This window comes from Pyrgilauda ruficollis, unplaced genomic scaffold, assembly GCF_017590135.1.
Source record: "Pyrgilauda ruficollis isolate IOZ18807 unplaced genomic scaffold, ASM1759013v1 scaffold47, whole genome shotgun sequence".
NCBI classification, from domain to species: domain Eukaryota; kingdom Metazoa; phylum Chordata; class Aves; order Passeriformes; family Passeridae; genus Pyrgilauda; species Pyrgilauda ruficollis.
In genome coordinates this window covers 5,350,990-5,363,315 of record NW_024526266.1, presented here as the reverse complement: position 1 = coordinate 5,363,315, position 12,326 = coordinate 5,350,990, and the positions used below count along the sequence as shown (strand labels likewise).

The 12,326-nt window shown below is 59.0% G+C and overlaps 2 protein-coding genes across 2 annotated transcripts in view; both read right to left on the bottom strand.

Moving 5' to 3' along the window:
• The window catches only part of TEDC1 (tubulin epsilon and delta complex 1), a 67,748-nt gene extending 67,410 nt beyond the window's left edge, over positions 1-338 (bottom strand). Inside the window, exon 1 of the mRNA XM_041479079.1 lies at positions 194-338. Within this exon, the coding sequence (XP_041335013.1) occupies positions 194-337 (144 nt within the window). The 5' untranslated portion in view covers position 338. The remainder of the gene's footprint in view (positions 1-193) is intronic.
• A 7,586-nt stretch (positions 339-7,924) lies between these two features.
• On the bottom strand, positions 7,925-11,930 carry CRIP1 (cysteine rich protein 1). Its single transcript, XM_041478892.1, has 5 exons — positions 11,754-11,930; positions 8,940-9,034; positions 8,790-8,847; positions 8,617-8,664; positions 7,925-8,270 (listed from the first exon to the last, which is right to left on the bottom strand). Exons 1-4 carry the CDS (start codon positions 11,791-11,793, stop codon positions 8,624-8,626), a joined length of 234 nt encoding a protein of 77 aa, XP_041334826.1. The 5' UTR covers positions 11,794-11,930; the 3' UTR covers positions 7,925-8,270; positions 8,617-8,623.
• Positions 11,931-12,326: the final 396 nt, after the last annotated feature.

Below are 12,326 nucleotides of genomic sequence, written 5' to 3'. Positions count from 1 at the left end.
GCTCTCAGCTGGGCGCACACCGAGCCGGGGCCGCAGCGCAGCCCCGCACGCAGGGCCTGCCCAAGGCTCAGCGCCCGTCGCGCTGCCATGCCGAGCCTGTCCCCGGGCCCAGCCGCACTCGGGTGTCCCGCTGGTCCCCGCTGCCCTGTGCCCGTGCCCCGCAGGGTCTCCGGGCGGAGCGGCCGGCTCTCACCGCCTGCGGCCGGTCGAACCTGGCGCGGCGCAGGGTGTCGGGGGCGGGCCGGGCGCGGGGCGGCAGGGCCCGGCACAGCGCCCCGACGGCGGCGGGCAGCGCCGGGCCCCGCTCCCGGGGCTGCTCCCGCTGCCGCCCGAGCATCGCGCCGCTCCCGCCGCCCCGGCCCCAGCGGGAGCGCCCTTCCGGGCCGCCCTCCCCGCGGCAGCGCCCCCTGGCCGCAGGGAGGGGGCACTGCGGGCGCGCCAGCCCTGCCTCTCACCCTGCATGTCTCTGCATGTCCCTGCATCTCCCTGCACCGCCGTGCATCTCCCTGCATGTCCCCTGCATCACCCTGCAGCTCCCTGGATGTCTCTGGATGTCCCTGCATCTCCCCGCACCTCCCTGACCGCCGGTGGTCCCGACGCTTATTCGCTCTGCGCGCACGGCTCGGGGCACAGAACGCTCATGGCCTGCCCCGGGCAGTGACCCACACATGTCACCTCCCCGAGCCATGGACACCGCTCCTGCCCCGGCAGAAAACACCTGGGGAAGCCCTGCGAGTTTCCCCCACCCTTCCCGGTGGACAGAGCTGTTGCAAAAGCCGTCTTCGGCTCTGGCAAGAGCACAGCTGTGCTGCAGTCAGAAGAGCTCCGCGGACACGGCACAGCAGCGCCGGGCAGCAGCAGCAGCGCTGCCGTGCTCCTGCCTCTCGCTCAGCGGCCGGCTCGGGTCCGCAGGCATTCAACCCCCGACATGAAGCGATCTCAGGGATTAATCCTTGGGGGGCCGTGGGGAAGGAGAAACGGAGCTGCTCTGTAGGAGAAGCCTGAGCTCCTGAGGGAAGTCTGGCCATGACCGGGATTTACAGAACCAAAAGCTGGCACAGAGATGGATTCCTGCTGTGGGTTTGCACAGCTGTGTGTGCCAGGGACACCGGGCTGCTCCGCCAGCGCCGCGGGGATCCTGCCTGTGCCTGGCCATGAGACCTGCTGGAAGCCCCCACTGGTGGTTTCTTGGCCAGTTCCCCAGCTCATAGCCCATTTAATGTGCTCACTATGGATCTAGCGTGATGCCTTTACTTTTTTTTTCCACCAGTATCTGAACAACATGAAACAAAATGTGAAATTCCTTCGCGCTACGCAACAGGCTCTTGCAGCCAAATGGCCGCTTGCAATGAGGAGAGAAATCGCAGTGGTCCAAAGGGTCCTTCAGGCAACGTGAACTCTGTTTGCACTCCTTCCCTCTGGTTGCTGCTCCCTGCCTCCCACCCCTGTGCTGGGGAGCACAGCCCTTTCCAGTGCTGAGCGCTGCTTTAGAGCTCTCCCTGTCCTGTGGATCCTGGCTCCTGCTCCAGCCAGCCCTGAAAGGACCCCTGGGTGTGAGTTATCCAGGCTTAAGGATTTTTAAAATATCTTCTCCAGCAGCTGTTGTCTCACATCCTCCTTTCCTAATGGCCTGGAAAGCATTTTCCTTATCCCTTGTCCAGTTCTAGCTCAGCAATCTGTATCCACTTCTTTGCTCTCCTTCCTGACAGGCTTGGCATTTCCACATGGTTCCTTGCCTTTGGTTTCCAAGAGCCCATAAAGTCCCTTTTTATTGCCCAGAGCCTTATCGAACCGGGACAGTCCTCTGCTGTCTTTGGCATCCTTCTTGGCTTTCCAGCCTTGCTGCTATCGGGCGCTGTCTGCTCCCTCCATGACACATCGCTTGTCTATTTTCCCGTCCCTGCTGCAGTCTCCAGGCAGGAGGACCTTCAGCTGCAGCCAATTTCCTGTGTTTTCTTGACCACTCCATAAACCCAGCTCAAAGCTTTCCCTGTCCCCACACACATTCCTCTGTCTAGGCCTTTCCTCCCCAGGGCAGCTGCAGAGACAAGGGCTCTCCTGCATGTCCCGGTGCACACCCAGTGAGTGGTTCTGTCCATCACCCCTCCCGTGGGCTCCTGTCCCCCAGCCAAGCCCCGGGCCAGAGAACATCACCACTCAGCAGCTGGGATCCACACCGAGAGCCCCCGTGCCACTGTCCTTCCCGCTTGCCAAACCAGCCCCGTGGCAGCCCAGCACAGGGCTGGCTGCCCTGCTGGCCAGTGTCCCCCGTTCCCTTGCGCCGTGGCTCCCCCGGCACGCAGCCCCGTGGGCGCAGCTGACACAGGACGCCTGGCGCTGTGCAGGGCTGGCACCCGGCCACGGGCGGCTTGGAGGCCAGGCAGAGCATCCCAGGCTCTCAGCATCCCAGCAGCACAGAGGGTGCTTGGTGCCAGCCCGCGAGGCCCCACTTATCTGCTCTGCCGGCTGCCTGGGCCGTGTTCCCAGCGTGGGGGAGGCCGAAGGGAAGGCGATGGTTTCCTGCTGCAGAGATGGACCGTGTGCTATGGACTGACAACGGAGGTGACGGTGTGACGGCCCCCGGTGTGCCGTCCCAGCACGGGTGGCGATGGCACCCCTGCTCATCCAGGTCACCCTCACCTCCCCTCTCCCAAGCAATAGCGTCCTGGCCGATGGAAACCCTGATGTCATCGTGGAGGGTGGAAGCCCCCAGGACCCTCTCTATAGAAAGGAAGCAGGACAGAGCTGGCTCATCAGCTGGTCCCTGGCTCCCAGGCACTGAGGCAGATTCAGGGCGAGCATGGCAGTGGGGACAACAATGGGAAGGGAAAGTCCAGGCACATACTGAGTGGCCAGGGATGCTTTAGCTGGGAGAGGCCGCTGGACTTTGCCCTTTCTGGGTTCCTGGGCCCGCGTGGTGCCACACAGCCACACAGCCTCCCATTTTCGGTGCAATGTGTCAGCTGCAGTCATTGCCGTGCCGGGTGACTCAGTGAGGCCAAGGGCGCCTGTTTGCACCCGTGCCATGGCAACTCGCCACCACACACGGCCCTGCTGCGTGCGCCACAGGGCTGCCAGAGGTGATGACGGTGGCCCTGTCCCATTGCCTCATGCCGATTGTATGCGATAGCAGCCATCCCTGCCCGCTCCCTGATGTCACCTCAGCCCGCTCTGCCAAGGGCAAGGTTAACCAAGTCCTCCTGCAACAACAATTCAACAACAATTTCTTTGGTCTTTTGGGGTTTTTTCTTAATGCTTTTATCCCCGTGAAGGCGTGGGCGGGAGCCAGCCTGTCTCCTGGCCAGGCCCCCAAGCCAGGCTTCAGCGCTTCCCACGCTCCACCACCAGCTCGGGTGGCTGGAGTTCCTCACCTCTCTTCTTCCCCTCTCCTTTCCCTCTCCTTCCTGTGGTGTGGTATCTGCTGAGCAGCCATCAGAGCAGAGCACAGCTTCCCTCCCTGCCTGCTCGAGGGAAGCCTTGGGTGGCCGGTGTTTCACACCCTGAGCAGGTCAGGCAGGCTGCGCCGCTTTCCACTGCAAACATTTCCAGCTCCTTCCCTGCGCCCTCCTGGCCCTTTCATACACATTTGCTCTTCCCTCGCTGGGACATCAGGTTAAGCAGAGTGGGAAAAGGCATGACCTGGCAGCATGGCCATGGTGCTGGCAGAAAGGAGCCAAGCAAGCACGGGGCTGTGAACGCAGATTGCCTGCATAGATGGGCTGCAGCAATGCTGTCATGACTCCACAAATGCTCTGGTGCAGGTTTTCCTGGACACAGGCAGTTAGCAGCACGCCTGTGTGTGGGCTCTACCACCAAAATTCAAGGTCAGCTCCCAGCATTTGGGTGGTTAAGAAAGGTGTTGGTGTTTGAGGCCCTCTGATGCAGGGCTTTCTGTATGATAAGTGAATTGGGAACAATTAGAAAAGAGGTCTGAGGTCTCAGCAACTCTCTTCTTGGGAGTTTCAGCCTTTTTACTCTAATAGCCAAGTTCCTCTGCACAGAGGGAAACTCCCTCTGACCTCCTCCCCCAGGGCCTTTAACACAAGACTCACCAAAAGAAGACAGAGGCTTCAGTGGGAAGTCCTTGCGCCCTTCCCTCTTGGAAACTCTCCCTGTTTCATTGAAAATAACACAAGAGGTGTGAAAGTAAAATTCAGCTCTAGTGTCTGATGTCAACTTTTCTGCTTCTGCTCCTTGCTTGGACAAGCCACCCAGGACCTGATAAACACCCCCAGGGCTTTCTGCACCCAGCTGCTCTCCAGCACTGGATCACCAGCAGCAGGAAGGGTGAGAGTGGAGCAGCCTGTGCCCTCCTCTCCTTGCTCCCTAGCTAGACCTCAGGTTCCAGGACCTCAGTTCATGCTCCCATTCACTGCTTGTTACACTGCCGGCTGTCATACCCAGAGTCCCTCTGCCTTCAGTATCTTCAGTGTTTGCTGGAGGTGTTGTTCCCCATCAGGAAGAAGGTTTGACCCCCGCCTTTTTCACCTCTGCAGAGCTGTTTCCGTTGCTGAGATGGGGGTTCCCCAAACCACTGCTTTGCAGAGCTGGATGGGAAGTCCCGTCCCCCGCGATCTGGCAGAGTTCCTGCTGCAAGACATCCGCTGCACGGCCCCTCTTACCCCACTGTCTGCATAAGGCAGATTTCTGAGGCGTTAGGAGACGGGCAGACACTTTTTTGACCTAAAAGATAGCAGAGCTCTTTGAGCTTAACACAAAGCAGCCTTAAAAATCCCCGAAGTGGTGGCGTGCTGGATACCACCCAATCCAGCCCGGCTTCATCCCCATGAGCTCTGGCACAGCACAGAGCAGGAAGCTCCTGCAGCCACAGCCCCTGTGCCACTCTCCCCCAGCCAGAGGCTGCATAAACCACCTCAAGGGAAGTGGTAGAAGTGTCACATCAGTGTCCCCATCAGTGCTGGCAGGAGAGGGTGAGTGGTCCTGTTGGTGCCCCAGCAAGGTATCTTTGACCTGGGCATCCAGTAGATGTTAGTCCAGATGTGACCTGAAGGCTGCAGCCACACTGCCAGAACACAGCCCTATCCAGAGGCTGAGCCTGCTGCCCTCCCTAAGCATGACCCTGAGGAGAACCCTGCTGTAGGACTTCCAGCCTGAGCTACCTCCCTTGCCAGCTGCAGGCACGGGGAAGCGTCTGTCCCCTGCTTGAGATTAAGGTCTGTCAATCTGTGCTGAGAGGAGGACACAGGGTCAGATCACCCTCACTGGCCACTCCTGCCTGCACTGTGCCCCCATGGCTGAAGGGCCCCCCAGCCCCCTTTCTGTTCCCCTCTCCTTTTCTCTTCCATACAGAAAGTCACAAAGCTGGGATGGGGAGCAGCAGCAGTTAAGTTTCTAAACCCATCCGGTTTTATGTCTTTGCCAAATCTCTTCTGCTTCCCTACCCAGGGCGTTGGGGCTCGCCCACACCCAGCTGCCAGAGGAACTGTGATGTTGTTTGTTTTTTTGTCACAGTGATGAAGTGTTTATAGCAACTATCACTCCACAACCCACAGACTGATCTCAGCCCCAGCTTAGGAAATAACGGCAGAGGAAGCACAGCCCCTTTCTTCAGGGTCACCAACGGTGGCGTTTCAGGTCACCAAAGCAGGGAAGTTTTGTGCTGGGCATCCCCATGCTGTAAATCACCCAACAGCTTTTGCTGTCCCAGATGGGCAGAAAGCTGGGATTTGCCCTCAGCATCTTGCTCTCCCTGCTGCAGGAGCAGCACAGCCAGGACATCACCACACTGGGAGGGAAGGGACCGTCCTGCCTGTCCCAAGCTCCTGCCAAGGCTCAGAACCAAAAGCATCACAGATGAGAGGCACTGGAAACCACACTGCTGTCTGTGCAGTCGCACTCCAGGCCACAGAGATTTACTGTTCAAAAGGAGAAAAGATTGTGTCTGCTGACAGCCCACCTCCCTGGCGCGCCGGCCGCTGCCGAGCCTCACTGAGCATCCAGGGGAGGCCTGGCTCAGGCGTGGATTTCCTATCCAAATGAGATACAGCTGTTTCTGCTTCCTCTCCAAAGACCAAAGCGAGTTTTTAAAAAATCAATTTATCATATATTTATTTTGACCAAGGCTCCTTGTGGATGTGACCTGTGCCTGAACTGCCCAACCTCACAGAATCGAGGCTGGATGAGGCAGAGAGTGTGGCTTGTACAAGCACGCCTCTTGGAGAAGAATATCCCAGCAGAAAGTCCTGGGGCTAAAAGCCATCTCGGTGGGAGCTCTTACTGCAGGGCAAGCAGAAAAACAGGACTCTAAGAAGGAGATTTTGGCAATCAATAACAAGGGGCTTGTCCCCAGCCCATGCTTGAGGGACCCCTGTTTTTTTAATGCACACGTATATTCCCTCTGCAGCACAGAGGGAGGCACCTGCAGGATCAAGCTTAGCTGCAGCTGCCTGGCACAGCTCAGGCCTGGCACAGCTCAGTTCCTGCATCCCTGCATGCACCCAGGTCAGGGAGAGATGTCCCCAGCCACCACAAGTACGCTGCAAATCCATGGCCAGGGACAAAAGCAAAAGGGAGCCCTGGGCAGCACACACTGCAAACAGCAGCACACAGCAAACTGCAGAACGCTGCCTCCTGCCCCAGCTGCAGCCACTGCCAGTGAAAAGGGCTGGATCACCCCAGCCTCCCCCTGTGCAGCCCCTGCTTTTCCATACCTTTCACTGGCTCCTTCCTCATCCCTGCTGGCCTGGCCCCTTGTACTTGGAATCAGATGCTTCTGAAATTTTAGTGCAGGGCCCTGCTGGGAAGGACCCTGAGCCAAATCCACAGGTTCTTTTCCCAGCTGGACACACTTATGCAACCCTGAGGATGACAGGGCTTGTGTTTGACATTACTTTAAATGCCTGAGGGAAAACACTATCTCAGTGGCACAGTCAGGCTGCTGAGATTCTATCACTAGTTTGCTTTGAAGCTCAGCTGGCAGGGGAAAGCCATGTCCCAGTGCCCAGAGGCAGGCTGGCAGAGAGGGACGGGTGTGGATGGCCAGGAGCCACAGCTCCATGGGTGCTGGCACCCCCGGGAGGCTGCTGGCACCCCCGGGAGGCTGCTGGCACCCCTGGGAGGCTGCTGGCAAAGGCAGCAGTGGGAGCAGGAGGTCCCTACGAGCCCTGGCTGCTGGGAAGGGAAGTCTGATGACAGCTGAGCAGCAATAGCCAGGGTTTGCCTTTGACACAGACGCCTGTGTTTGTTGTGCTTTTGGGGTGGGAGGCGAGGCAGCGCCTCGCAGCATCGAGCAAGTTTTAATTGGAAGTTTTAAGATGCTTATCAGATCAGGCTGCTTCTGACACCAAGGATTTTGACACTGGACATGTGTCTCTAACCCCTGAGGGCTTTGGCCAAGTCCCAGGAAGGCTGATGTGACAGTAAAATGCAGAGCAGCCTCTAAGGAAATGCATGCATAAACTGTAGACAAAAATATCCCAGTGGCTGATGAGATATCTCTGAATATGTAAATGGAGTTGTTCAGGTTAGGGGAAGACATGGTTAAGAAATCATTTTAGAAACATTCCTCAAGTTGACATCTTTGACATCTGTCATCCATGTTTCCAGTAGGGCACAAACATTGAAACACAAAAGAGCAAAGCTCTTGAGCCAGCTCCTGCTTTCTAACACCACAGCTCTGCTGTCCCTGCCAGGGGAGGCTGGCTCTGCCTCAGCAGCAACCTCGCGCTTCCCTGGGCCTTTTCAGGTGGCTGCTCAGATCAAAAGCAGCAAATACCAGGTTGTCCTGATGTGACAGTCAATCCTCCCCCAGCAAGACACCTCTCTGCCCCAGGTGAGGGCACGTGGGACCGTCACACAGTGTGGGGCTCAATCCAAAGGCCACAGGGGTATCAAGCAGGTGGCAAACACTTCATGAGCGGGTCCCGTGGGACTCCTGTTACAGAGAGCACAGCTGCGACAGGAGGAAAGCATCTTTTCATTTATTAAAGATTGAGAATACAACTGTGGGCCCGGCCACGAGAGCTGGATGCCTGAAGCAGAGCTAGGTTTTGGCTGGAAGGGCGCGGTCTCCTCTCCAGGCAGCCTTCAGCAATATCAGCCAAATTTCCTACCCGGCAGGGCAACCCAACGTCCCCACCCTGGCCTCACTCCATCTGGAGCACAGCCTCTCTCCACACCAGCCCAGCCTTGGTTACTTATTGCTTTGAACGTGCTAGTCTAGTACAGGGTGAATTAAAAACAAAAATGCATGTCTGTTGCGGTGTATTTGTGCTGTCTTCAGGTTGTGCTGGGAACCCTGGACGTCAGACCTGGAGAGGGATGGAAGAGAGGAGTGGATGAAGTCAGGCTGGGCTGGGAGCAGAGATATCCCAGGGACAGTGGTGCTCCAGGACAGATCCTGTCTTTGCCAGCGGGTCACAAAGCAAGAGCTTTTGGCAGCCGGTGCCAGAGCCAAGCGGCTGCTGACAGTCAGCCGGGGCTGGAGGAGAGGAGCAGCTGGCAGCAGCTCCTGAGCCCTGGTGCAAGGGCTGGGAGTCACAGCCAGCCCAGAGGGATGCTGTGGCAGGCCTGCCTTCCCCACTGGCCTGAGGGAGGACAGCCCCAGCCAGCCCATGGAGCCAGAGACAGGAGGGGAGCTCCGAGGGAAGGACCAACCTGAGGCTTATTTGAACGTGTGGCTCTCAGCTCCTCCCCGGCCGAACCCTGGAAGAGACAGAGTGGGGTCAGCACTGCCATGGGACAGTGAGCACACCGAGGGCCGGAGCTCACCAGGAGACAGGAGCCCCGAGCCCCCTCACTCCCTCCATGACCCCGCCACAGGCACCCACCTTTGGGCCCGAACAAGGCAGCGTAGCAGGGGTGGTTGCAGTAGGGTTTGCCATCGTGCTGCAGGGAGAGAGAAAGAGCATCAGCCCCACCTCTGCTTGTCCCAGCCCTCAGGTGCAGCAAACCCAGAGCTGCTGGGCAGCAGACCTCACCTCTGCGTGGCCTCCAGACGTCAGGGTCTTGTTACACTTCTCACATCTCAAGCAGGGCCGGTGCCAGTCCTTCCCCAGAGAAGTCACCTTCTCGGCTGCCATGGAAAGGAGGTGGGTGAGTTAAGGCACTGAACAGGCACAAGTTAGTTTTGGCAGATTGGCTGCCTTGCCGTCAGCCCTAGGGAGGACATTTTTGGGCATTTTCTCAAGTCTGTCTGTCCAGGACAGAGGGCACTGCGTTCAGACCCAAGTGTGCACACGCAATGCCATGCACATGCAGGAACGTGGATCCGCAGCAGTGGTGCCACACCCAGGGTGAGCAGGGCTGCATCCATGAGGATGGACTCACTGCTACCCCATCTTCCAAAGAGCTGAGGACCTCCCTCCTTCCAACATCAGCCTGCAAGGGGATTAATTTCTCCCCAGTGAGCTGGAGCCCAAGAAATCACTAGAGCTGGCAGGGGTGAAAGGGGATGCTGGCGAGGACTGGGGAGGCAAAGCCATTGCCACACCCTGCCAACACAAACCAGTCCCCTCCAGCCACACCTCGGATTCTGCTGGCAGCATGGCAAACCAGAGCAGAGCTGGAGCCTGGCAGGGGTTCAGGCAGCCATGGGAGGGACAACATGGGAGCCAGGACATGTTTGTGGAGAGAGGGGGGAGCACAGGGGGCCTTTTAATTGGAGCACAGCAGGGGAGAAGGGTATTTTCTGCAGGCATGTGTGCTCTTCATATTGGCAGCCAAGCTCCTGGAAATTTTTTAAGTGATTAAACAGAGCTGTCCACAGGAATCATGTCAAAGCCTGGTCTGAACACTGTCCCCATGCCTGCAAATGGGACCAAGCCAATGTGGGTAGTGCATGCCCTGGGGAGCCTTGGGCAGCCTGAAGCACCTTTTTGGAGCCTAAATATGCCCAAAACAGCCTGTGCAAGGAGAGCTGGTGGCTGCAGAGGTGGGAGCGGGGGCAGTGCCCAAATGTCACAAGGCAGCCCTGCTGCCATTCCCCAGTGGCACAAAGGGCCTCCTGTGCCCACAGCCTGGCAGCAGCAACAGTGTCCTCCCCCAGGTCCCCCTAGGAGCCTGAGCCTGGCCCGAGGCAGGACCCTCCTATCACAGGGTTTCTGCAAGAAGCACAGCCTCCCCACCTCTTGTAATGCATTTGCACCAGCACTTGGGCAGGAGCTCTGCTAAGGCTCGTTACAGCATTCAGGCATGAAGGCAAAATTCCTGCAAACCCCATCTCTAGTCCTCTCAGCATCACCTCCTCCCCACCCCTGCTCTCTACAGACGCGATTTAGCTGAGAGCAGCCTGAGGCACGCCCAAGCAGGACCACCAGGCTCCAAAAGCCTCAGGGTGCCCCAGAGCCAGGCTTGCTCTGCCTCCTCTGCCAACGCTCTGGATAATCTGCAGGCACAGAAATCATGCATCCTGCTTGGTCCTCCAACAGCTTTTGAGCCCTCCTCATCCTCTGCACCAACAGACACATTTCGTAATAAGTGCAAGCATGAAAAGTGCAAGGTCAAACCCCTCCCTGGTCAAACGTGCCATCCCAGCTCCTCCATGGCCACACCTGTAGGCACAGCAAACCCAGCTCACCCCGAGCAGGACTGACCCAGACCCAAGGGAAAGGCACACACTGCCACCAGCGCCTCGGTGCCTCCTGATATCAAGGCACACAGGTAAATGAGGCACGCCAGGAGCCTGAGTCGCAGGAGGGAGCCACAAACTCTATTGTGCCTGAACCACCATCCCAAAGCCTGGCTGCAAGCAGTGAGTTCAAGGCAAGGGAACATTTCCCAGCCGCAGGAACCACAGCCCCAGCAGCTCTGGGCAGAGCCCACACCAGCCCCAGCACAGCTCCCCACGGTGAGCACCGCTGACAGGCACAGAGAGCAGCTCCTGTGTTTGAGCCTCCAACTCCTTGGCTGAGCACAAATAGTTGGGGCACAGGAAATAAAGTAGAGAAAGAAGTCAGGGATGGCACCTCGGTTCCAGATCCCTCATCTTGAGTAAGTCAGAAAGCAGGAAGTGTCTCTAAGCTGCTCCCTGCAAAACCCCTCGAGTTCAGCTATGCCAAGCAAGTCTCAAGTTCAGCTGTGCTAGGAGAGGTTTGGCAGAGGAACCTGCCCATTCCAAAAGCTGATAGCAAAGTGAGAAGCTCAAACCCCACAAATACCCTCAGACAGGACAGCAGGTCCATGGCCCCAGAAGGGGCAGGAGCTTTGGGGCCCCAGTTTGGAGGGAAGACACCTGCGGGAAGCCCAGCAGCAGACAGCAGCTCAACAAGGCTCACACCTACCCTGCAACAGCGACTTAAAAATAGCACCCAGAGGTGTCATCCTGCTGCGCTAGGTTTAGCACAGCAGAGCAACCTGTGGGCGACCCACTGACCCAGGCACTTGCCCGAGGGCAGGATTTGCCATTGGGAAGGCGCTTGCTTCACCTGCCCAGGCTTTCAGAGCAGCGGGCTTTACCAGCTGGCCCTTTGGGCTCCAAAGCGGCTCAGGGCTGCGGGCTGTGCTGGGAAGGAAGTGAGGCTGGGCTCCCTTGCTGCTCTGGAAGCACCCAGCGCAGCCCGTGCTCTGCAGCCAGGCATCTCCTTGGGGGTGGATCTACAGGATCACCCACCCAGGGCACCCCGGGGACCCACAGCGCAGGGCAGAGCAATTCTGGGATACCCCAGGAATTTGCAGTGATGGGGTGTTCAGCATGGGGGGCAGAAGCCGGGGTGCCCAGAGGACCCACAGCCCGGGATCGGTGCCCGGCAGGTGCCCCGAGGTGGGGGCGGCTGGTCGGGGCAGGAAGCCCTTACCGAAGTAGACCTCCTTCTGGCAGCGGGGACACTTGGGCATGGTGTCGGCTCGGCTGGGCTCGGGACTCCTCTCGCACCGCCTGTGGGATGCTCCGCGCCGGCCCCGCCGAAGTCACTGCTCGCCTGCCCCGCCCCGCCAGCGCCGCCCAGATGTGCGCCCCGCCCCGCCCAGATGTGCGCCCCGCCCAGATGTGCACCCCGCCCGCAGCTGGAGGGACAGCCCGGGGCACGGCCCTGTGAGGGCTCCCGAGACGGGGTCCTGCGCCCCCTCCAGCCGTACACCTTCCGCAGCCCTTGGCCCTGCAGCCCCTCCAGCTGCCCGTCCTGCGCCCTTCGCAGAGCACAGCCCCGCACCCCCGCTGCCCCACACACAGCCCTGTCCCCTCCGCACCCCGGCCCCGGCCCACGCGTGTGCTGGGGGGTGGCCGAGAGCCCCGTTCCGAGCGGGGGCTGTGCTTGGCATCTCTCACTTAACCCCAATCCCAGACAGAGATTCATGGGGTGCTGCCCACCTGGGCTCACCCCCTCCGAACACAGATACGTTTTTCTCCCAAGGGAGCATAAAAGTCCAGC